Source organism: Camarhynchus parvulus, chromosome 17 (assembly GCF_901933205.1).
Source record: "Camarhynchus parvulus chromosome 17, STF_HiC, whole genome shotgun sequence".
In the NCBI taxonomy this organism is placed as follows: Eukaryota; Metazoa; Chordata; class Aves; order Passeriformes; family Thraupidae; genus Camarhynchus; species Camarhynchus parvulus.
This window is the reverse complement of record NC_044587.1, coordinates 4,397,487-4,419,974: the sequence shown is the minus strand read 5'-3', so window position 1 is coordinate 4,419,974 and position 22,488 is coordinate 4,397,487. Positions and strand designations below refer to the sequence as shown.

The following is a 22,488-nucleotide window of genomic DNA, read 5'->3' as shown; positions in this document are numbered from 1 at the left end:
GGCCAGGCTCACACAGCAATCTTTAATTGACTCATCCACATCAGTGGCATTATGCAATGGGACAAAAAGACTTTGCAGCTCCAACGTGCAGCCTGGGGCACGCAGAGGTCACAGGAGTGTGCCTGGGCACACAGGCCAGCCCTCCTTCCTCAGTCCCCTGCCACAAATGTCAACATGGAGAGAAAGCTACACCTCCCTTGGCTTCACTTGGTGAAAAGTGTAAATCTCACCAAGACTTACATTTGGCGAGAGTTACACCTGGGCAGAGTTACACCTGGGCAGAGTTACACCTGGGCAGAGTTACACACCGTTTCTCCCACCTGGGTGGTGACTACAGGAGTTCAAAAGCCCCCAAAGGAACCTCCAGGTTCACCTGAGAGGGCAAGCAGAGAATTGGCAGAGCAGTGATCAGCAGTCAGACAATACCCACGTGTTGCAGCAGTCAGAACTCACCGAGTGCACAGGAAAGGAGCTGTGCCTGCTGAGAAAGGAGTTAGAGACTGACATAGTGAGGCCCTGAGTGGCACCGCAGTCCTCGGGGCTGAAGGGCACTTTGGGTTGCTGGACACAGTAGGAGACAGAGGAGAAAGAAGAGGCAGCATAGGAGGCCTGCTGAGGAAGGGGGAGAAAGCAGGAGACACAAGACACAGAGAAAGAGAGCACAGAAAAGGCGATGAATAAAGGGCAAGAAATGCTAACTGTAAAACAATGCATATAATGGCTGGCTAAACAAACAGCTATTCATACAGCTCATCAGAGCCAGACACACCAATATGCCTTTCTTGAGCTCAAGAGGCACCACAAAAATCACAATTCAAATCTCCTTTGTTTCACAAATCCCTTAAAACGTGAACTCCTGCCTCCCCCTCCCTGCTCACCCTGGACAGCTGCTCCTGGCTGCCCTTTTGTCCTCTTGCTGTGGGGACAGACACCCAAAGGAGGAACTGGCTCTAAGCACACAGTTCTTGCACATTATTGTTTTTTTTTTCTGGCAACCTGCACATTGGGAATTTGGCCTCTCCAGTGTGAGCTGTGGATCCTCACTGGTACTGCTGAGAGAATGGGTGACAGTCACATCCTGCCATTTCTCTGTCCAGTCTAAAATAATAATCATTTGCACAGGAGGCAGCTATTACACTGTAAGAGACAAATCCTGGCAAGGAATTTCTCCTGAATTTCCCTATGGCAAGGAGACTGAGAGAGGATAAGGTATTTCTCAGACTTGTTGAATAAAACATACAATGTAAACACACAATCTTAATCTGAAGCTAACAAGAAAGGACTTCCTCATTATTATATATTACAGCAGAGTCCATCCAGCAAAACTTGCTGCTGCTAGAGCAGCTGATGCCCGTTTGATTAGCCAAATCACAATCTCCCAGGGCAGCAGGAGCAGAGGAACAAGAGTCTGGTGCCTTTTACAGGGACTATTGAATATTGAATAAGCCATCACCTGCTTGCACCTCTTTCCCAACGGAGGGATGAAGGGTGGAAGGCTGCACTTGAAGAAACCTTTGCTTCAGGGGAACTGCAAGCAACACCTTGATGGTATCAGCTTGTAAAATGACAAGAACGGCCAGCAGGCAAAGCAGTGACATCTTGGCTGTCCAGAAAATGATTAAAAAGGGAAGCAAAGAAATGTTTTGCTTCAGCCATCAAATTCAGGACAGGAGCAGAATTTCCCTTCTGCACAATGGCTGCTGCAGTAAATCTGTGCTTTGCAAACTCTGATCATGACTGTGCAGCCCAAGTCACCTCTAGAAACATCCCTGAAGTGCAGCCACCTCCACGAGGGGAAGGCAGGCAAGGGACTGCAAGGCACAAGTGACAGTGCAAGGGTCACACTGATGGGGACCACAAACCCCGGAGAACTGCCTGATCCTCAGGAGATGAGTCCTGTAGACTCTTTAGTATCTCTGCAAAGCAAATGGGATGCCAGCATTTAAAGTCTTATGCCCACAAATAAATATAATAAATATAAATATAAATATAAATATAAATATAAATATAAATATAAATATAAATATAAATATAAATATAAATATAAATATAAATATAAATATAAATATAATATTCAGCTCAGCCAAAAAGGTCACTTTATCTTTTCAGGACTCTCCTTGCATCACAGGAATGTATTTATGCAAATCCCAAAATTAAGAGTTAAAAAGTAACACTCTGGGACAGTCAAACTTCAGCATATAAACATGAAGAAATATTGCAAGAGTCACCCTCACAGTGGTAAGATCATGGCTCTGTTCCTACATTTCCTCCCATTTTGTTAATGCCATGGCCAATTTAAGTAAGCTACATCAGAAAAAAAAAATTAAAACAGAATAAATAAGACAATTCATATAATCAAAATACCTTAAGTTGGAGTTGGGAAAAAAAAAAAAAAAGAAAGAGAAAAGAAATGAAAGGAAAACCCTTAAAAGGAGATGGGACAAAATCCCACCCTCCACTGAGGTCGGAAACAAAACTGCTGCTGCCATCAGTGAGATCAGGATTTCATCCCCCACATGGAAAATGGCCCTTTCTGTGCTGTTAAACCCAGCACCCACACACATGTGGATGTGGATGTGGAAACAGCCTGAGGGGCCAGCAGAGCACTGAGAAACAGGTAAAATCCTGACTCACACAAGGGGACTAGGGGGAAGCAAACATGCAGAGTGAAGCAGTGGCTGTACCAAAGGTCTGAGCATAATAAAACAGCAGTTATTCTGTTCAAACAGTTATTATTGGTGGCATCTCTGACAACAGTTTCAAAACAGCAGTGGGAACAACAGTGCAGCAATCTCTTGAAAATAGTGCTGCTCAGTGTGGCAAAATCTTCCAAGCAGTTGTCGTTACACAAGCCTGGCACAGATTCAGCTTCAGCCCTGCCATGTGCAAGACAAACATTTCATTTTTAGGGCATTTTAGGACTTTCAAAGCTTATGGGGAACGGTCTGAACGTGGGGCTGGAAAGCAGCAAAAATTCACAAAATGCAAAATGCCTAAAACCACGTTCACAAGCTGCCAAGGAGCACGACGTGGTGACAGCAGTGAGACATCCTCCCACCACCTCTGCCTGTCAGAGCCAGGAGCAGGGAGAGCTGAGCTGAGCCTGGTGGCCCTGGGGTGTCACTCACCAGCTGCCTCTGCTTGGGTGGGAGAGCAGGAGGAGGTGCCAGATCTTGAGGGGGGTCTGAGCTGCTAAAGGTGTCATTGATCCCATAGACTTCCCTGAGGTACTTGTTCTTCTTCTGGTAGATGTGCTCGTTCTGAGGGGTCTGGTAGAACATGGAGGGCTGTGGCTCTGAGTAGTCTTCCACAAACTGCATGTAGGCCATCACTGCAAGGCAAAGAGAGGTGGCACTCACTGTCCTGCTCTGCAAACCCCAGCTGAGGGCCAGCAGGCAGCTGCTTGTCCTCAGAAGGGCACCCTGCAAATCCAGATATCCCTCCTGCCAGCCAGCACGCAGCAAACACCATCCCAGGCCACAAACACAGCTCTGGAACCATGAGGTCTCCAAACAGCAACATGAGAAGTCTCTTTCACTGATGCTTAGCCCAAATCCTCACATAATCCATGGCAATTCTGAGAATATTCCTCAAAATGTCCAAAGTCACCAAAAACCCAGAATAGCATCAGTCTGATTTTTAGGAGTGTAACAATGCAACCCTGACAATGAATCTGTAATAATTCTAGTGCCTACACTAAGTGTGATGTCTGCAGTCAGCAAGATCTCTAGAACCAGCAGGCATACAGTGTTTCTCCATTCTAGCAAGCTGATAAAACTGTTATCAGAGAACACCTACCTGTGAGCCTGGCTGTGCCCCTCCCTCAGCTCTTTAAATACCACAGCCAATCCTGGTACAAAATACTTACAAAACACTTCCAAAAGTGCCACTGACCACGTGTTCCTACCTCCTCAGCCCAAATCCAACACCCTTTGCTCCCACATCCCTTTTTAAAGCAACTTACCATCTCCAATTTTCAACTTCAACTGATTCACAAGCTTTTGTGAGAGGTGGCTCAATAGAAATGTTAAATAGGATCAAACCTTGTCTAGAGGACCTTTCCCTCTGTACAAAATTCCTTCCAAAATCTATTTAAAATCCCACACAGGTGAGCCTGGGCAGCTCTGACAGAGGATTAGTTATTGTTGCAATATTTTAGTGTTGAAGGGGGAGGATGACATCCAGCGCCACAGAAAGACTACAAACCCACCTCCATTATTAAGGATCAGAACTGTACTGAATAATATAAAACAAAGAAAGAACCCCTTTCTGTACACCTGAGAGCAGGAGAAACAGATGTATTCAAGTGTCATGGGAAGGAGTAACCCAGGCCTTCTTGTAAACAAGCTGTCATGCACAAGGCACTGTGAGCATCCCTCCCTTCCTCCTGATAAACAAGCACTTGTTACTTTTTGTAAATCCGGTCATTTGGTGGCAATCATTCATCTTCTGCTGGCATTTCAGTTGTACAGCTGAAAGGAGTGGATGAGTTCAGTGAAAGCTATAAATACAACGAGCACAATGCAGGATTTGCACATCATGAAGTTGGTTCCCACACTGGCTGCTCCTCTGTTCACCTGCCAAGGCAGACCCCTGGGCCAGCCTTTACACAGGATACAGCCCTGCACATGTGTCAGCAGGAAGGAGTAGCTTTGCACCTGTCTTGGGCACCTTTTTTCAGATTTCCTCTAACATTTTAAACTCCATTTAGAAAGGGAGCTAACACAGCTGCCCTTCCCCAAAAGAATTATAGCCCTCTTCCAAAAAATAGAATAAAGAAAAAAAGAAATAATGAAAAAAACTGGTTGGAGCAATGGGAGCACAGGAAATGGAGCTGATGGACTCCAATCCTGACCGGTAGCACCTGCTGTCCCCATCCTGTGACCCCACAGCCCTGCCAGTGCACAACCTGCAGTACAGCCAGTCCTGCACAGCTCTGCCAACACTGCTGCAATCCTGACCTCCAGCTCTCCCTGCCACCTGAGCCTTGCTCCTCCTCCTCCCTCAGACTCCCTGCTCCTTCCCAGCACCACCTCACAGTGAAAAGAAGCACGTTCTGGAAATACTGTCTTATTTGGAATCATGGTGATGGCACAGGATATACAGAATTGCTAAAGTTGTCTTTTCAGGTATCAGTGATTCAGTTGGCTGAGGTGCTCCTGTGCCCTGGAAAATGCTCTGGTATCACACAACAACTTCAGGAGACAAGATCTAAAGAAGGCTGATGAAAGATATTTCTCTGGCAGCAAAAATGAACTAAGGATCAGGAGTCCTTGCAGAAATGCAGAGGACAAGAGCTTGAGGGAAAGACCACATTTTGAGAGCTCATCAACTGAGCAGGACAACAGCCAAGAAGGCAGGCCTGGCAGTGCTGGCACAATGCAGCAGCCACTGCTGAATCCAGACCAACCCTTGGTGCTGAGTCACCTACAAAAGCTTCAGTGAACACCCAGAACTGCAGACACCAGTGGGGATCCAGAGCTGTGAGCTCCTGGAACAGCCCCAAACTCTGCAATGACACCACAGCTCAGAAGTGTTGGTGAAAAGGGCATCGCGTCAGACACTTGTGTAAAATTAAATCACTGCAACTCAGGGCACTGAGCCTGAATGCTCAATCTGCCTTAACTCAATCTGCAAGGGAATAATGAAGAGCTCTTTTATCTCAGCTCTTTATGGGGCTAATGCATCCCATTGTCATGGCAGCTCCCCTGCCTGGCTTGTTACAACTAGTCCTGGGCAGGTGAGCATGTCTCTGCCTCTACTTTGTCATCTCTGTTTTTAGGCAAAGTGAAAAGCAGTTGGGATGGTGAAACGCAAACCTGGCACTGCAGAGTGCAAATCAAAACAGGCATCGTTAAAATCCTGCCAATCTTGAACAGGAGAGTAAGAGAGCAAGAGCATTCCCATGATTCCTGATTGCAAAGGGTCTCCTCTCCCCCTCTCCACTGTGGTTTTTAACAAGGCAGAAATTTAAAAGCAGATGGGAAATTACATCAGCAGCTCAGCTCAGGCTGCACGCCCTGCAGCAACTGTGCAGAGGGAGGGATGGGGCTGCAACTCCCCAGTGAGCAGCTGGGGTGGAGTGACAGTCTCAAGGCAGCACCCCAGGAGAAAAGGAGGCGTGAGAGAGAAACCTCTCCCACCACATGCCCAGTTTATGTCAGTTCTTAACCCAGACAGAAAATATGTGAAATTTAAAAAACCATGGAATCTCAGACTGAGGCACCTTCCCAACAATCTGCTCGCAGTGCCTTGCCTGTCATTTCTGAAGGAGCGAAAGCTGCTCGGGGATTTGCAGCACACACCAGCTCTGCCCACACGGCAGAAGTCACAGGTACTGCCCTCCCAGGGCCAGCTCTCCTGGAAGCAACACTCATCTGCAGGAGAGGACCAGGGGCTGCTGGAGTCCAAAGGGGTTATTAGGAGATGATCAGCACTAAGGCACACCTGCAATAAGGTGAGGCACTCCAGCATCCCCCTGAAGGGCTCCCTGACAGCCCAGCCCGACCCTGGGCCCTGCACAGCACAACAGATTTGTGTGCATGGCCAAGAGCCAAAATAATGGACATTCTTAAGCTGTACCACACAGCAGAAGTCAAGGTCAATGAGGCAGTGGTTGCTGTCACCTCTGGGAGGAGAGCTGCTCCTCACAGAGCTGGCATTATCCGCTGGCTAAGCCCAGCCTGCCCTCAGCGTGGTTCCTGCAGTTAAATACCAGCTGCTCACTGGGCACCAGGCTGTGTTTTGTTCCCACTGACAGGGAGGGAAACATGAATAAGTGCCTCACCAGTAGTTTCCAAGCCATTTGGGGAAAGGATCTTGTTATTTCTGACTCTGGGCTCTTAATGGCAGAAGCTGTTCCATGTCTGAGTCTCGTTCAGCAGGAGCACGATGCTGGTGCTCAAGCAGAAGTCTGGAGTAATTTGCCCTTAGCACAGTAAAATAACCATAACTCATGCCAGACTAAAAGCCCTATCACTCCTCTGTGTAAATTATACAGAAGTCAGCTCTTGGAGGTCCCTCTGAGCACAGCTCACAGCAATGCACAAGGTTAACTCAAGCAGATCTTTCTTGCATTACCAATAAAGACCATCAGTGTCTCTGCTGCAACACTGCCAGCTACCAAAAGATGACCCACAACAAAGGCACTACCACCAAGTCCCATCTGTGGGTTTTTTTTAACAACTCCATGCATCTCCTCCAGATCCCAGGAGCTTGCTGAGGTTGTGGAAGCAGCCCTGTGTGATTACACAAGAATATCTACATGCATCAGCCTCTGGGCAAAAAATATCCTGGGTGTCACCACATAGCCTGAGTAATGTTTGACTGGCCTTTTAAATGCTGAAAAAAGTAAAACTAGCAACCACAAATCCATGGTGTGATATACTGTGGAGTAAAAACAACCTAAAACAAGTTCTCAGTGTCACATAAATGCAACTAAAAAAATTGCAGTGGTCAGGTATCAGCCCCAGGACTACCTACAAGTTTTGCTGCAGGGATGCTTTATCAAATCATCAGAGTTGACAACACTTTAGGTAACAGTTCCTACCTCTCCTAACAATGCAATCTGATCAATACTCCCAAAATTTCTGATAGTGCCAGATTACAATTAACTCTAATCCAACATCAAAGAAAATTCACACAAGGTCTTGGCACTGAGTTTAAAGTTGTGCTCAAGCAATAATGCAGATTGCTTTTAAACTTGTTGTCAACTCTTTGGCATCTTGTGTGATACCAGAAAACAAAGACATGGGGCTTAATGACACAAGCAAACAGCTCAGGTGTCTCTTGCAAATGTCAAATTTCCTCTTACCCAAGATTCACCCAGGAATCTCCCCTCCTGCCTACATGCACAGAGGTGCATTTCCCTGCATCCCTCCCAGCCTGAGTGGGGTAACAGCCATCCCTCATTAGCAACAGCAGATCCACAAGGATCTGACCCTGTACTAACGTGCTCTGTATCACAGCCCCTGGCAGCTCACACTCCAGGAGAGGATTTTGAACTGTAACACCTTTGCCTGTGCCCATTTGCTTCCTCTCTGTTGTCCACAAACAACCATCTCAGCCTCTTTTTTAACTGATTTTAGTGTCTTTAACTGCTTGTTTACCAGAGAGGAACAAAAGAGATGTCCTGCATATAGGGACACTTGGATGACCCTCACTTTCAGGTGGGTCAAGCCTTGTGCTCTGAGTAAAATCCCTGTGGACTGGTCACTCAGGGATAATGGAAATGCTTTTAGACAAGGCACATTTTTAAAGAAGTGACTGGCAGAGTGCACTGCATAGGAATGGAGAGAATGACACCACACACGCCTCTTACTCCCACCTTATCCACAGAATTGCAGCATCTTGGACTGGTTTGGGTTGGAAGGGACCTGAAAGAATCCAGTTTCAACCCCCCTGCCATGGACAGGGACACCTTTCACTGGGCCAGGTTGTTCAGAGTGCCATCCAGCCTGTCCTGGAACACCTCCAGGGACGGGGAGTCCACAACCTCTCTGTACAAAAATTATTCTCAGTGAGAAATCCATAAACTGCAGAAAGGAGCCAAAAGGCCAACTCAGCTCTTTGAAATCAGCTCTTCTCTTGGGCTGCCAGCCATGCAATGTAATGTTCTTCCTCCAGATCTTGTATACATCACCTCCTCATGCAACACACAGCTGCAAAGCCAGCCAGTGACCAGTAAAGCAGTATCTGCTGGACCTCACTGTGCAGTCCACAGCCTTCCCTGGCAGAGCACTGTGGCTGCCTGTTTGGCAAGGGGTTTCACATTTTTCAGCCATGAACATTAAGGAAATCAGAAGAAGGTTGTGAGCTTGAGATGTGGTCGGCCCTGGTGTGCCAGGAGTCTGGCTGTGGACAGGAGCCTTTGCTTTTAGAGGCTGCCTGTTTTAATGATGTGGGAAATTCTCAGGCATCCAAAGGAAATGAGATGCTGTAGCAAAACAGCAGTGCTGGAATCTAGTTAATAGTGTTGTCTTGCACAGCTATGTGGGTGACTGTGCTCCTATTGCCAAGTAACTGCTCTGGCAGGGCTAGGTTTTGGACAGAAAAGCAGTCCTTTCTCTGAGCTCCTGGAGAGGACCCAACTCTCCTCTGCAGTGGGAAAACAAAATTGGGGAAGGGGGGGAGGAAACTGACTTAAAAAGGGCGAATAGAGCAGAAAGATCTGCAAGGCAGAGTGCCTCAAAGACTCACATTCAGGTGAACAGAGAAATAACACGGTCTCACCACAGTAATGAAGATGCTGTGTGATCCCAGATCCCTTGGGCCTGGAGCACTCTTGGCCCCAGGAATCACTCCCTGCCCACCACAGCACTGCCATTTCCCCTCCAAGTCTCTGACATTGACCAACGGCTTTGGACACTCAGACTCAAATGAGAGCACCACCATGATCACCACTACTTAGTGACGATCAGAAGCGCAACAACTGCAAGGTAAAAAATAAACTTGCTTACTGTGTTTGCTTTTCTTCTCTGGCAGAGGTGGCGGCTTTTCTGGGTCACTGTTCGAATCTGGAGCAGCAAAATCACCAATGTATTCCACTGGTGCTGAAGAGTTTCCTTGCTGGAAAGGCAGAACAGCAGCAAAGGGCGTGAAGGGCATGGAGGGGACAAGGACGGCGCTCTGCAGGTCATCCTCGGAGATGTTGTCATACTGGGACGGGTGCCTCTCGTAGGACACCCTGCAGCCCGAGCTCTCTGAAGTCTGGGAGGCTGCACTCCTCCTCTTCTTCTCTGGTAGAGCTGGGGGAGTCTCTGTTGGCTGTGCTGCTCCTGAGAGGCTGCAGAGTTCCAGTGGAGGAGAGGTGCCCTGCGGGAGCTGGAAAGTGTGTCCATGGAAAGGGGAGCCAGACTCGCCCAAGGACTCTGGCAAGGGGCTGAGGACACTGGGCCCCTGAGGAGGTATCTGATCAGTGTTGGAGAGGTCCTGCTGCAGGAATTCATAGTCTGGATCATAGTGATCTGATTGATCTGGGTAAACAGAGGATGATGTATTAGTTTCTCTCTTTTACTGTTTAGCCCTTCTCAGTTCTGTCCCTCCCATTCTATCAGTTAATTAATCAGTTCATTTTAATCAGAGTGGAACTTCTTTGCAGCTGGGACCATCTTTTTACACCTTCTGTAACATCCAGACTTCATACAACTCATAATTAATTCTTTACACTAGCAAACAAATAACAAAAATTCAACAGGCAGACATCTGCAGGCTTAATTTTTGTCATATTTATATTTTTATTTTCTTTCCTAGCATGTAGAAACCACATTGCTTTAGTCTACCAGGACTGTAATTTCTGCAGACAGGGCTGAAATGAAGAAAACATTCCACTTGAGAGCTGAATTGAGTTTGAGAACCATCACCTACAGCAAGGGAAACACATTCCCCTGGGCTTTTTCCTCTCTGAAACAGCTCTGCACTGAGCTGCCTGCAGCAACTCCAAGACAGCAGCTGCAAGTGCAGTGCATTGAGTCCATCAGCTCCTGCAGCAGAGCTCCCAGGGCAGGGCAGGGCCCCAGCAGCCCCTCTTACCCAGGGTTTCACAGCTGGTGTTGCGGGAGCACTGCCCGCTGTCGCGGTCCAGCGAGGAGAGCTGCTCGTCAGACTTGCTCAGCTTGCCAATGCTGCTGCACGGGGACAGCCGAGGAGACTCCCCCCCATAGGAGTGGCTTCCACCTGACAACCTCCTCTGGGCATAGCAGTCAACATCAAAATCCTTCAGGACAGAAATAAAAAAAATAAAACACATCAAATCATCATCACTCTTGGCAGCTCGCTAGTGAGGAAGATGCAGCTCGAGGAGCAAAGACCTCCCAGGAGGGGAGAGGATCAGTGCTGCTGGCCCTCTCTAAGCTCAGGGAGAACACAGAAACCCTCTGATGTACTAAACAGCCCATGCCAGGGAGCTCTGGGTGTTCTTGATTTCAAGCAGGGGTTGCTGTAACCACACTGGACTCTACAGATGCTGAGAAGATGACCAAGTCCTTTACAGCCACCTGTGTCTGATGACTGCTTGTCCCAACACTGACACAAGGGAATGACACTGCAAGATCTCTCATGACATATCTGGGCCTTTAGCAAATACTTGGTTACCTCACACAAAGGGAAAATAAACTACAGTGAGATACAGCTTTCTGTGCCTATGGCTATGGTCCCATTTCAGAAATCACCTCAAGCTTATTAACCCGTGAGTAAACCCCCCACTACTCCCACTCCATCAGAACAACTTTAGTGTGACTGTAGTTTCAATTGAAGAGTGGCCACAGCTTTATCTGAGTCAGCCAAATGACTGTAGAGGCTCCCTAAGTCAGAGCAGAGGCTTTAGGGATGAGGACAAGATTTGATTTTTGTGCAATTTGATATGATTCAGGTCCTCACTGCTGAGCTAGTAAGTTCCTGAATGGGTAAAGCAAACCCAGCCATTTACAACCTCATAAACCCCAGACAAGCACAAGAAATGGAATGTGATTAACACACATACAACTTTCCAATTTTTCTACCAGAAAATGTACAAATTTCCCCAAAGCACCAGCAGCGGTCAGAGCAGCAGCTCAAACTACTGATTGAGTTAAAAGATGCTTTAAATTGTGACTGGATGAAGACAGACTTCTGATCTGAGAGAAAACCCTGGTGAGATGTCAGGGAGCTCGGCCAGCTGCTGTCCCCTGATCTATTGGCCATGGCAACACTCAGCCACCCCCATCCTCACACTCTGCCACCCCTCAAGGCAACGAAGTTTGTAGCAATTTGTCAATTAAACACAACAACACTGTAAAAAAAATAAAATTAAGCTGCCAACATTATTTATGACAGCGCTGTTCCTGCCACTGCCACTCCCACTGCAGAATGCCTGGGACGAGCAGGGACCTGCAGCTCTCAGCATCTCCCTGAGCTTTTCCTCTGCCTCACAGCACATTTCCCTTGGCTCTCACAAAGGGGTTATGCCATTACCTGTCTGTTGATCCCAACAGGTAAACTGGACCCACTGGTAGCTCTGCTCATGGGGGCCACCACAGCCACTCTGGTTGGGGAAGGCGCCGACTGACGTTTTTTAGGGGGCAGTGCTGGTGGAGGGCTGCAAGATACAAACACAACAGGAATTGATGTTTCCATCACTCTTCCAGAAAAAAAACGATTTTCAGAGGCTTCACAAGATGTTTTCCAGAAAGCTTTTGTCAGCCAGGAGCTATTCAGCAAAATGTATCCACTAAAAATATCGATTTAAGAATACTCTCACAGGTAAGGTAACTTTCCTGTTAAGTCATTTATTTTTTAAGGTTGGTATTTCTCAAACAGAAACAAATGCTGCTGTAAAAAGTATTTTTAATGGAGCTAATTAGCATGGTAATTATATCTTAATAAAAGCAGTGAAAATCCAAATTAAATGTTTTGGTTGAGCCAAATATTGTTTCCATTCACAGAAGTCCCTCCCCCTCCTCAAACCTTCCAGATCTGAAGAATGCTCAAAATTTCACATATTTACAGGACAGGAAAATTCTCTTTTTTGGTCTTTGCTTTCTTGGTGAACTTCAGGGAACAAAAGGGTCAGAGCTGCTTTCACTGTGCACTGTGAGGGCCCCCTGTTTTGGCATGAATCTGTGTCAGACCCACACATTTACAGTAATTTGTGAGAGTTTAACCCTTTGACTTTTAGCTTTTGCTTCTAATGACACGTAATTCTGGTAGTCATCAAGCCTGAGAAGTTCCCAAGAGCTCACATAGTCTGTTCTTGGAACATACCACGAAATTTTTATATAACCTTTGAGAATTCATAAAATACACAGAAATGTGATTCTTTTTGTCAGCCACAGCCGCATTTGCAAATTACCACAACATGTATTTTTCACACCAGCCATCAGCACCAGTATTAGAGAAGAAAAACAACACACACAAACCTGCAAACTGGGGGTTTTCTCTTCCTTCTCAAAATAGAACATAGAAACTTTCATGTGGTTACTCTTAGAACAGGGTAAGAACAACCAAGCACAAGGGTTTTTTCACATGCTCCTGGCTTTCACTCTTAAGCTGATAGGCAAAGCTGAACAATCTGGCTGTGCAGGACAGATTGGTAACTGCCCCCTGAGGTTAAAGGAACATTTCCCATGTGATACAGCAGCCCAAGACATTTGCACAGTGTGGAAATCACACGGTTTTATGTGAGGTTATTATGGATTTATGTGATGCCTCTCATGTGTGGGTATCAGGGCATGGCATTATCCTCACATAAAAAGAAGGAAAAGACACAAAGAAATAAGAGAGAACACAAAGAGTGCAGGAGCAGGGAAGAATTGCTCTGGAGGACTGGAAATTCAAAAGCAACACTAACCCTCCTCTCTTGTGCACATTTTGGAAGATTGTTTAAAAAACAGCAGGCTGGTAAGGGGCCCTGGTGCTCTTTGGTCAGTGGCTGGGCAGTGTTACCTGTTCTCTGCCACACGAATGCTGGGCAGAGGGGGTTTAGGAGGTGCAACTTCTTCATCCATGGAGTCAGTCAGCAGCTCATTGGATTGAGTCATGTTAGTTGTTTTGTTGAGGATCTCCATTTCTCGGTCTGTAAGGGGAAGTTCTGATGGGCTGCAACATGCAAAGCACAGATTGTAGATCACAAACCACAGCTGGAACACAGCCCTGACAGATTCAAACCTATTTTAAATCATGTGCTAGCAGACAGGCACCTAGAGCAGAAGGCAGAATTTGCATCTGCAGGTGGAATTCCATGTATAATCAGAGCTCAGAGTGCATGTGACACAAAGGTTGTTCCACTGCCAGATTTTGGTGTTTTTCCTATCATAGCATATTCTCTTTTAGTGATCCTGCTGAAATGAAAGGAGGGGCTACATAAAGAACACTACACCACCCTCTGTGAAGAACAGCTGAATGATTTAACTCAACTGTCAGCAGTCAGAAATTATCCCTTCTACATCAGTGCTGCCCACAGAAGAAATCAGTGACCCACCTGTCAGATTTACATGCTGGTAAACTGGGTTTAACTGGGCTTGTGGGAGAGGGATGCTCCTGCTTTTCAATCGTCAGTCTGACCAGCTCCTGATGGGTGGAGAAAAGAAAAAGAGAATAATCATCATTTGCTGAATGCTGCACTTAAACACAAAGGGAAGCTACTGCAGTAAACTCTTGGTTATGGTTTAATGATGGTGTGGACACAGAGAGAGCTGAGCTGGGTTTAAGTCTGGTACAGAGCTACACAGATGATGCAGAACAGCTGCTAAGGAGCAGCCTGCACCCAGAGGAAGTTTTGGCAGTATTTGAGTGAGGTTCATTACCCTGACTGAATGGGGATTCTGCACAAACCCACACGTGTGTCTTTTTGCTATGCTTCCTCTTTCCTCTGTCTCACAACTGTGCTCCAGTCCACACAACACCCTAGATAATGGTAAATTGGCTTTACATAAACAGATCTAAGTACAAAACAGCCTTACCCACTGGAGTACTTCATCTAGCCAAAACCAGCATTAAATAATTGCTTTCTATTTTATAAATAGGAATGAATTTGTTTCAAAACGCAAATTTTCTGTAAAATGCCCAACCAAAAATTAAACAGAGAACACCTTCATTAAAAGGCCTGGTTGCCCTGAAGCCACCTTTTAACACATTAGCAATAGAAGACCTAATCATTCAAGAAGCTACTGCAGTGTATCTGTTATAGGCAGATAAGGCTCTGGATAAAGAGATAAGGGCATGATAATCCTGAACTCTAAGTCTGCCAGCAGTCAAAGCAACAATCATTCATGCCAGAAAGACAGAGAGAGCATTTCATGGATGTCTGAGGCTGACAAATAAATCTCCTGCTCACTGATACACACACATGCCCCTCTTACAGGCAGCCTGGAAAACTGGCACTGCTTCCTGCCTCTATTGGCTTCCCAGCATATTACACAAAGGAAACTGTAAGGGATCAATTTTAATTTTATTTATTTTAAAACAGACTGAAGTACAGCGTCATCATTCCAGTATCATCTTTGTGTCCTTGTCTGTGGAGCTTGGAAACAACTGGCATTGCCATCATCTCTCTGAGGAAGGAAAATACTCCAGTTCTGGCCCTTTTACATAAGGCTCTACTGAAAGCTGAAATTCCATGGGTTAACACACACACAACAAGAGGAATAAAGAGCAAACACCATCCGAGTGTCCACACAGCTGACTTTGGTCTCCATGCTCTACTTACACTCCTGGTGTGAGCCGGTGCTCCAACACAGTGCATTGTGTTACCCAAAAACTCAGCTCTCCAGAAGCTGTCCTGGAACATCCCACACAGGGGGAAGGAAGAGGGAGCACAAACAGATGTCCATGGAGACTAAAATATGAAGATGTCCCTGCTGGGACAGAGAGCCCTGGTGGGAACAGTGTGTTCTGAGAAGTGTCCTGATGAGTAACATCACTTGACTCTTTTGGCTGCATTTGGCATCATGGGGCTGAGTGATGACTCAATGGATTGCCACCTTTCTGCCCTCTGGACAAAATTCCACTGCTGAAAAGGTTTTTGGAGATTCTCATGTACTTTAAGAGACTCAGGGTTGGACCCTGTGGGCTCTGGGGTAGCGGCCAGTGAGGACTGCAAATGCACAGGAGCACAATAAGGGAAATAAAATGTATGGGCACTCAAACCAAAAGCCAAAACAGTCCTTAAACATCCCCCTGAGAAGGCTATGGAAGGGAAAGTGTAATGTCTCCTTTTCCTTCACCTGAAACCAAAGCCAGGCCAACACTGCAGACTGTTGGTGGCTGTGCTGCAGCAGCACTGAGGAGCCCCACTCAGGGCTGAAGGGCTCAGTTTTCCTGTTTTGCCAAGCATAATGGACACACAGTTGTCTACCACATGGAAATGTAGGTTAAAATGGGAGAAAACCAATCCAATTTGGCTCAAAAGTATCTTCAGAATCATTCAAACCATTGGGACTGGGGGGAAAAAAACCCCAAAGCACCTTCCAGTGGAGGCACCAAGGCATGACTGCAATTAGCTGAGAGGATCACTTTCCCTTCCAACTTTGACAAATATCACCAGACCCTGAATGTTTCTCCTCTCTGCTATCCCCAAAGGAGAACTAGCATTTGGAAATCGAGCCAGAATCTTTAGCATACACATAGAGGTAATGTGCAGACAACTGAGCTAGATGCACATTATGCTATTCCTTATCAGCAAGGAAAGAGATTCCTGCAGCAGTAATTAGAGATAATTAAAGCCTCTCTACAAACTATGCTACTTCAGCAAGCTGAAAATTCCACAATGAGATGGATTTTTGAGAAGTTATGTAATCAAACCAAGGATTTTTTTTATGCCTAGCAAAGCCCTAAAACCTGAGATCAAAATATCAAGTAACAGAGGTGAACAAGAGTCTCCTTTATGTTTAATTCTGAAAATAAAGAAGTAAGCATTGAAATGTGGAAGTGGATCTTGTGTGATCTGCCAGAAAAACAAAACAGGCTCTGCTGTGGAGAGAAGTGTCCATCTTCTCAGTTCTGCTTCCACCAAATGTGGCTGGGCCTTTCTAAAATAAACCCTGTTCCTTGCTGTGCAGGAGGTGAAAGCATGCTGCTTCCAAATGCTGACCTCTTGATGGGCAAATACTCTCCCATCTCCCCAGACAGCCACACATCTGCTCTAAGGCTGACCAGACATGAGCCAGCTCCAACTGGAAGGCCAAAATAACTCAGTCTAAAAAAAACAGCAGAGCCTGATACAGCCCTGGTGCTGAGCAGGGCTGCACAGCCAGGCTCAGCACTGCAAGGACGTGTCCATGGCTGCCCCCAGTCTGGCCTGGCTCATGAACAGATATCCAAGACCTTCCTCAGTCCCAGAGCTTCTCCCAGTGTGCAGAGGACACAGCCCTGGCCGAAAGGCAACAGGTACCACGGACTTAAATACTGCTTAAAGTCAAAGAACAACTCCCAAGTTGTGTGTCCAAGTCTCCTGCAATGAGACCACACAGCTCTGATCCAGATCTGGGGATAACACATCTCTCTTTGGGATTGTGCAGATTCAGTCAGTGGTAACTCACCATTTGCTGGGGAATTACAGCAGAGATTTTCACATCCTCCAAATTGCTGCTGAATTCCAGACTAACAGCAGCTGAGATTTTAGGCTAAACTCTTTTCCTCTCTCCTGCTGTGCAAATTTAAGGCCAGCTTTACTTTTAAAATGTGTAGCTTAAAGTTAAAGAGCATATTGTGCAAAATAATCCTAGAAAATCCATCTTCTTTAGGTGCTAGAAATGATTTGTTTCAAAGATATTTATTTAAAAGGCTCATAAAGTAATAGCAGATTTTAGTAGCTGTGCTTGAGCGTCATGACAGAGATATCCAGATGATGCAGACACCAAACCAAGAGGCCTGAAAATGTGACCATTAAAGCTTGGGAGATCCACTTCATTTTTACATTTGGCTCCATTTAATAAAACTGAATCTGAGTACAGTGAAAGGTACCTGTTCCTGATACATAACTCCAGGTAAAGCTGCAGTTCTTAAAACTCTATGCCAGTTTTTCTTGTGTAGTAGATTTAAACTAAATTCAGTCCTGCTCTTGAAAGAGCTTTAACTTCCTCTACAGTTTCCAAAATAAGATTCCCAGGAGATAAGACTCCCCAGTCTGTCCATTGGTGCCCTAAGCCCAGATCACCCAAACTTTTACCAGCAGTGCTAGGACAGGTGAGTGATCAACCCAGAGCCAGCCTGGAACACAGAAATAACAGGCACAAGAACCTTCCCAGGCAGGGGGAAAGCCCACAGCTTGTCCAGGGTGGAACAGGGAGGGAATGCTACAAGCAGGTCTGACAACGGATACAAAGGTTTCTGTTAAACGTTTCCATTAGCAATGTAAAACTAATCTCCAGAAAATCAGTTTAGCTCATCACCTGTTCCACACCCTAATCCAGCTGCTTATAGTGGTGATGTATCACTGACAAATCCCTTGAAATTTCTCTTAAAAGATGGAGCTGGAGTCTTTCATTCTCTGTGGGCATTGACAAGGGAGCATTTTCATTTTATTTTGCTGAGACAGAAAATGTGCAAACCATGTCTTGTAATCTGCATGGGAGACTGGGAATGACTTGCTGAAAATTTAATGCAATACTGAAGAAAGATCCATTGCTTCTTCCAATTCATCCAAATGCCAGGGTGAGCATGCCAGAAGTTCACATTCAGAGCCAAAGTGTGCTAGTCTTTAACGAGCACTCCAAAGAGGAACACTTAACTTATGGAACAATTGATTTAAGAGGTAGTTTACTGAAAGCAGAAATAAGATCTTCATATTTTACCTGCATTTAAAAACCTAGAAGAGGTTAACCAGAAGTCTAGTTTACAGTAGAAGAGGTCTAATTTAAACTGGAAGAGGTCTAGTTTACACTAGAAGGGGTCTAGTTTACAGAGATCTCTTCTAAAATACATTATCATATGCTCTTTATAATAAAATTTACAATGTCTCCTGTACCTTGACTCCATCCAGAACAGCTTTAATGACATCCTTCACTGTTGTGACCATCTCCTTGTCCTCTGAATTCACCCCCTCCAGCATCACCTGATCAGACCAGCGGATGAGGTTGGCCAGGCTCTGGTACACTCGGCTGTAGCAGGACGAGATGGCAGAACTGCACAGCAGGAGAGGGAGCAGTTGAGAAAAAAAAAAAAAAAAAAGAACAAAAAGAAATTTTGGAGATGTTATCAAATGTTAGGAGAGTGAGTTTCACACTGTGCATTTCAGTGCTTTGCTCTCTGACACTCAGAATTTGTGTCAAGCAGGTGACAAAGCTCAGGCTGCTCCTCCAGTGCAGTTGCTCTCCTGTTCTCTAGCACCAAATGATGACAGTTTGAAGGTACAAACCACCAACAGCTGATTCCCAAGCATCAGAAGGAATTATCTAGGATGCAGGTTAACAAAGCAATGCTAAACAAAAAAATATTTCCATCTTAATTTACAGCTCCATCCTATGCCTTAACGTTTAAGGTAAGTATTCAAGCCCTACATTTAAGTTTAAGCTATGTTATTTCAGTATTATCCTTCTTCCTTATTAGCTCTCCCCAAAACCACCTTGGACCACTAAGAGCTGACTCTATTCATTCCTTTACAAATCACTGCCTCACTGTTTATAATGCCTGAAAACATGTAATTAAAATTACTTCTTCAGAGAAACTGAACTGAATGAATTTCAGGTTTGAAAGAGGAAGGGTGTTGCTTTGTTTTGTTTTTAATGAGAAACAGAATTGAAGCTATTGTTCTGAAGGGGGGAAAAAAAATGAGTTTTGGAAGGATGACAACTTTAAATAAAAGTTAACTGTAACAACAGTGCTCCCAGGCATTTTCCTGGCCATTCTGAAAACACTGACTTCATTACTAAACAAGGTGTGTTAACAGCACTGCTGATGGCAACGCTTCAGCAATTCTTTGTCACGTTAAATCAATTTCAAACTGCATCAAAACCATAAAACAGATAAGAGAAGGTGTAATCTTGCAATCATTACTGATACAAGTTGTTCCAAATCTTCCCATTTCTCTCTGGTATCCATTCTGCATTGGCTTAACTCCAGTAACTTCATTATCTGTGAGAAAAGAATCAAGCCCACGAGCTCCAATGTGTTTATTTAGGTGAATGAGGTTTGCAGGACTGGGGGAAGAACTACTGTCAAGTTTCAACCAGGGAATACAAACAATAGCAAGGATTTGATTGTTTGGTTGTTGTCTGGGTTTCTTTTTAAGGTTTGTTGCTTGCCATTTGTTCTCATTTCAAATGAAATTAGCCTGGAAGGAGATATTTCCTAAACAGGGCCCTCCCCCATCTCTTTCTAAGGCTTTGATTTCTTTGCCATTAATCTTCAGTCTGCTTCCTTCTAAGGAGGCAGTAATTGAAAGCCCATTTTGTGCAAGATTTAATTACTTTTTTCCTTGATGCAAATGCTTCCCCTAAAGCAAAAAAAAAGTCCAGCAATAATTGTAGGGCTTTCTTTGTCACTGACACAAGTCTTGCTCACTTTTCTTGCCATCAGAGTCACCCCTTTATGTCCTGCCACAGGTAGGGAGAAGGACATGGCTTTTTGAGAAAACCAGATCCCCTTTTGGGTTTTTTGGGAGGCTAAGCAAGGCAGGGCATGGACACGGGATCTGTGCTTTAATGCACAGTGTTTCCAGAAAGAGAGACTTATCATTGTGCAGAGGACATTTCCATTTTAACAGATTTGCTCACTATGATTCAACAGAGCCAACCTCAACTGGATCTTACCTGTCCCAGCCACAGGTGTGATACTCACCCATTTCCTCCTTCCTTTTGCCAGAAGCAGCCCTGGCCCCAGCACTGGGGCCAAACACAACTGAGCATCTCTATTTGCAAAGTATTTGGCACCCAGTGCTACCCCAACTACATTATAAACCTTCCCTGTGCCAGCACTGAAATAAGCATCTTGAAAGAAAAAAAAACCTGGAGCTATTTAATGGGAAAACAAACAGGAACAGCACAAAAACTGGCAGGGTTTCAGGAACCAAACACCTGCATTTCTCTGCTTAGTTCTGTGCTTTTCTCTGTGTTAACTTTGCTCTTTCAGTATTATTCAACAATGTTTGTTTGTTTTCTGTAAATCAATTGCTCCAGCATCCACGGGATGAACACCAACAATATCTCTGTGGCTTGGCAACACCACAGATTCTTATAAACCATGCTGAGCTTGGCTTTGGCAAATTTCTACTTCTTTCCTGGCTTCAAACCCACTGCCTAACTGGTAAAAACGTAATACACATAATCTGTTAAAACATAAAACAATAATCTGTTGAGTGAGGCAGGAATGAACTTGGACTGGTTAATCTGCTGAAGTACATCTATTTACTTCTGTATCTGATCCAGCAAAATCCAAAAAAAAGCAGTTAAGAGTGCAGGCTCAGACTTCTGTAATATCAGGGTGGATAAACTGAGCACAAAAAAGGATTACTCTGGAGATAAACTCTTTTTTCAGGTGAAGCTATTGGATTTGTTAGCTTTTAGGATACCACCATGGACTGCAGAAACAGGAATAGCATCTGAAGAGAATCTCCCTCTAGAAAACAATGAATTTCCAAGTTTATGCTAAGAACCATCCCTTCCTCCACTCTGAAAGCAGCCTGATTTGCTTTATCTTTCCATGGCATGAGCTTCTTCACAGCAGGGAATCTGCTTTTAAATGATGTTCGAAAATAATTAGTGAAAACAGGAGTCACTTCACCAGCTCCTCCTGCCGTGAGGTTCCTCAGATAAAGCAGGAGCCTGTTGGTCTGTCATGGCCCCAAAACCCAAGGAGGAAACTCACCTTTGCTGGATTCGTGGGTCAGTTTGCACCAAGGGCAGGATGGCTTCCAGCACTTTACTGGCTGAGCCTGGCAGCATCTCCAACACTTTGTTATCAATTGCCATTTTATCCACTATAGTCTTAAAGTAGCGCAGTGCACTGACCACCTCCTTCTCCTTTTCCTCTAGCCATGATACATTCTGAAGAGGAAGGAAGAAAAGGAGAGATTTGTTAAAATTTCAGTGTTTTTAAGGGCAGGGTTCCTTTAACAAACTCCAAGTTTGGTGACACTGAGGTGTGTTCCAGGAGGAGTGGAAAAACCTCCTTTTACCACAAACACTTTTAAATTGAATTACTACTCTTTCGAAGGAATAGTCAGTGCAAAATCACACCCCTACTTCAACCTTCAGAATTACCTGCATTCCAAACTGAAGGCTTATCTTGATCAGTTTTAGGCTAAGATTAGCACCACTGATGACATCAAGGACACTGCTTTGAAACCCACACCCAAAACTGGGACAGAATGGTTTGGGTTGGAAGGGACCTTAAAGCCCATCTGGGCAGGAACACCTTCCACTATCCCAGGCTGTCCAAGCCCCATCCAGCCTGGCCTGGGACACTTCCAGGGATGGGACAGCCAAAGTTGCTCTGGGCACCCTGTGCCAGGGCCTCACCACCCTCATAGGGAAGAATTTCTTTTTAATATCTAACCTAAATCTGTCCTCTGTCAATTTAAAGGCAATACCCCTTGTCCAATTACTACACGTCCTCATAAAATACATGAAAACACCCAAATAAACTCCACTCTGATGAGCCTCCAACCTAAATCATTTTGTGATGCTGCTGGAACAAGAGAACTCACTCACAATTTCCATGAGGACCAATTGTAAAAGCTAAGTTTTGGCATTGGTGAATGAATGTTGCAGAAGGGAACAATTCATTGGAATAAAGCTGAGTTGTGGTCACTCATTTCTGTGCCACCACAAACACAAGAGGAGGAAATTCAGAAGTGATACATGATACCTCAATGGCATTCTGGACAGGGATAGTTTTTAAAAGTTTACAACAGCATGCCTGGAGGACTTTTAATGCCACAAGTAGTTTCTAAGTGAGATTTAAATTGACTATTGAACACTGCTAGAAAAGGAGCAGAGAGCTTAGCAGAGTCAGATTTCATCCATTATCTCCTCAGTAAATTCAGCTTCAGGAATTAATGACCTATGGGCACTGTGT

The 22,488-nt window shown here is 45.1% G+C and overlaps 1 protein-coding gene across 8 annotated transcripts in view; it reads right to left on the bottom strand.

The window, feature by feature from the left end:
• RAPGEF1 (Rap guanine nucleotide exchange factor 1) overlaps window positions 1-22,488 on the bottom strand; it is an 83,781-nt gene that overhangs the window by 26,514 nt on the left and 34,779 nt on the right. For 3 of the 8 annotated variants that reach the window (XM_030961217.1, XM_030961219.1, XM_030961221.1), the window contains exons 3-11: window positions 21,277-21,455; window positions 18,440-18,596; window positions 13,955-14,043; window positions 13,420-13,572; window positions 11,950-12,073; window positions 10,531-10,714; window positions 9,459-9,974; window positions 3,129-3,331; window positions 454-612 (exon numbers count right to left, since the gene is read on the bottom strand). In XM_030961217.1, coding sequence (XP_030817077.1) covers window positions 454-612; window positions 3,129-3,331; window positions 9,459-9,974; window positions 10,531-10,714; window positions 11,950-12,073; window positions 13,420-13,572; window positions 13,955-14,043; window positions 18,440-18,596; window positions 21,277-21,455 — 1,764 coding nt within the window. The remainder of the gene's footprint in view (window positions 1-453; window positions 613-3,128; window positions 3,332-9,458; window positions 9,975-10,530; window positions 10,715-11,949; window positions 12,074-13,419; window positions 13,573-13,954; window positions 14,044-18,439; window positions 18,597-21,276; window positions 21,456-22,488) is intronic. The other 5 variants (XM_030961218.1, XM_030961220.1, XM_030961222.1 and 2 more) reach the window with 2 other exon arrangements.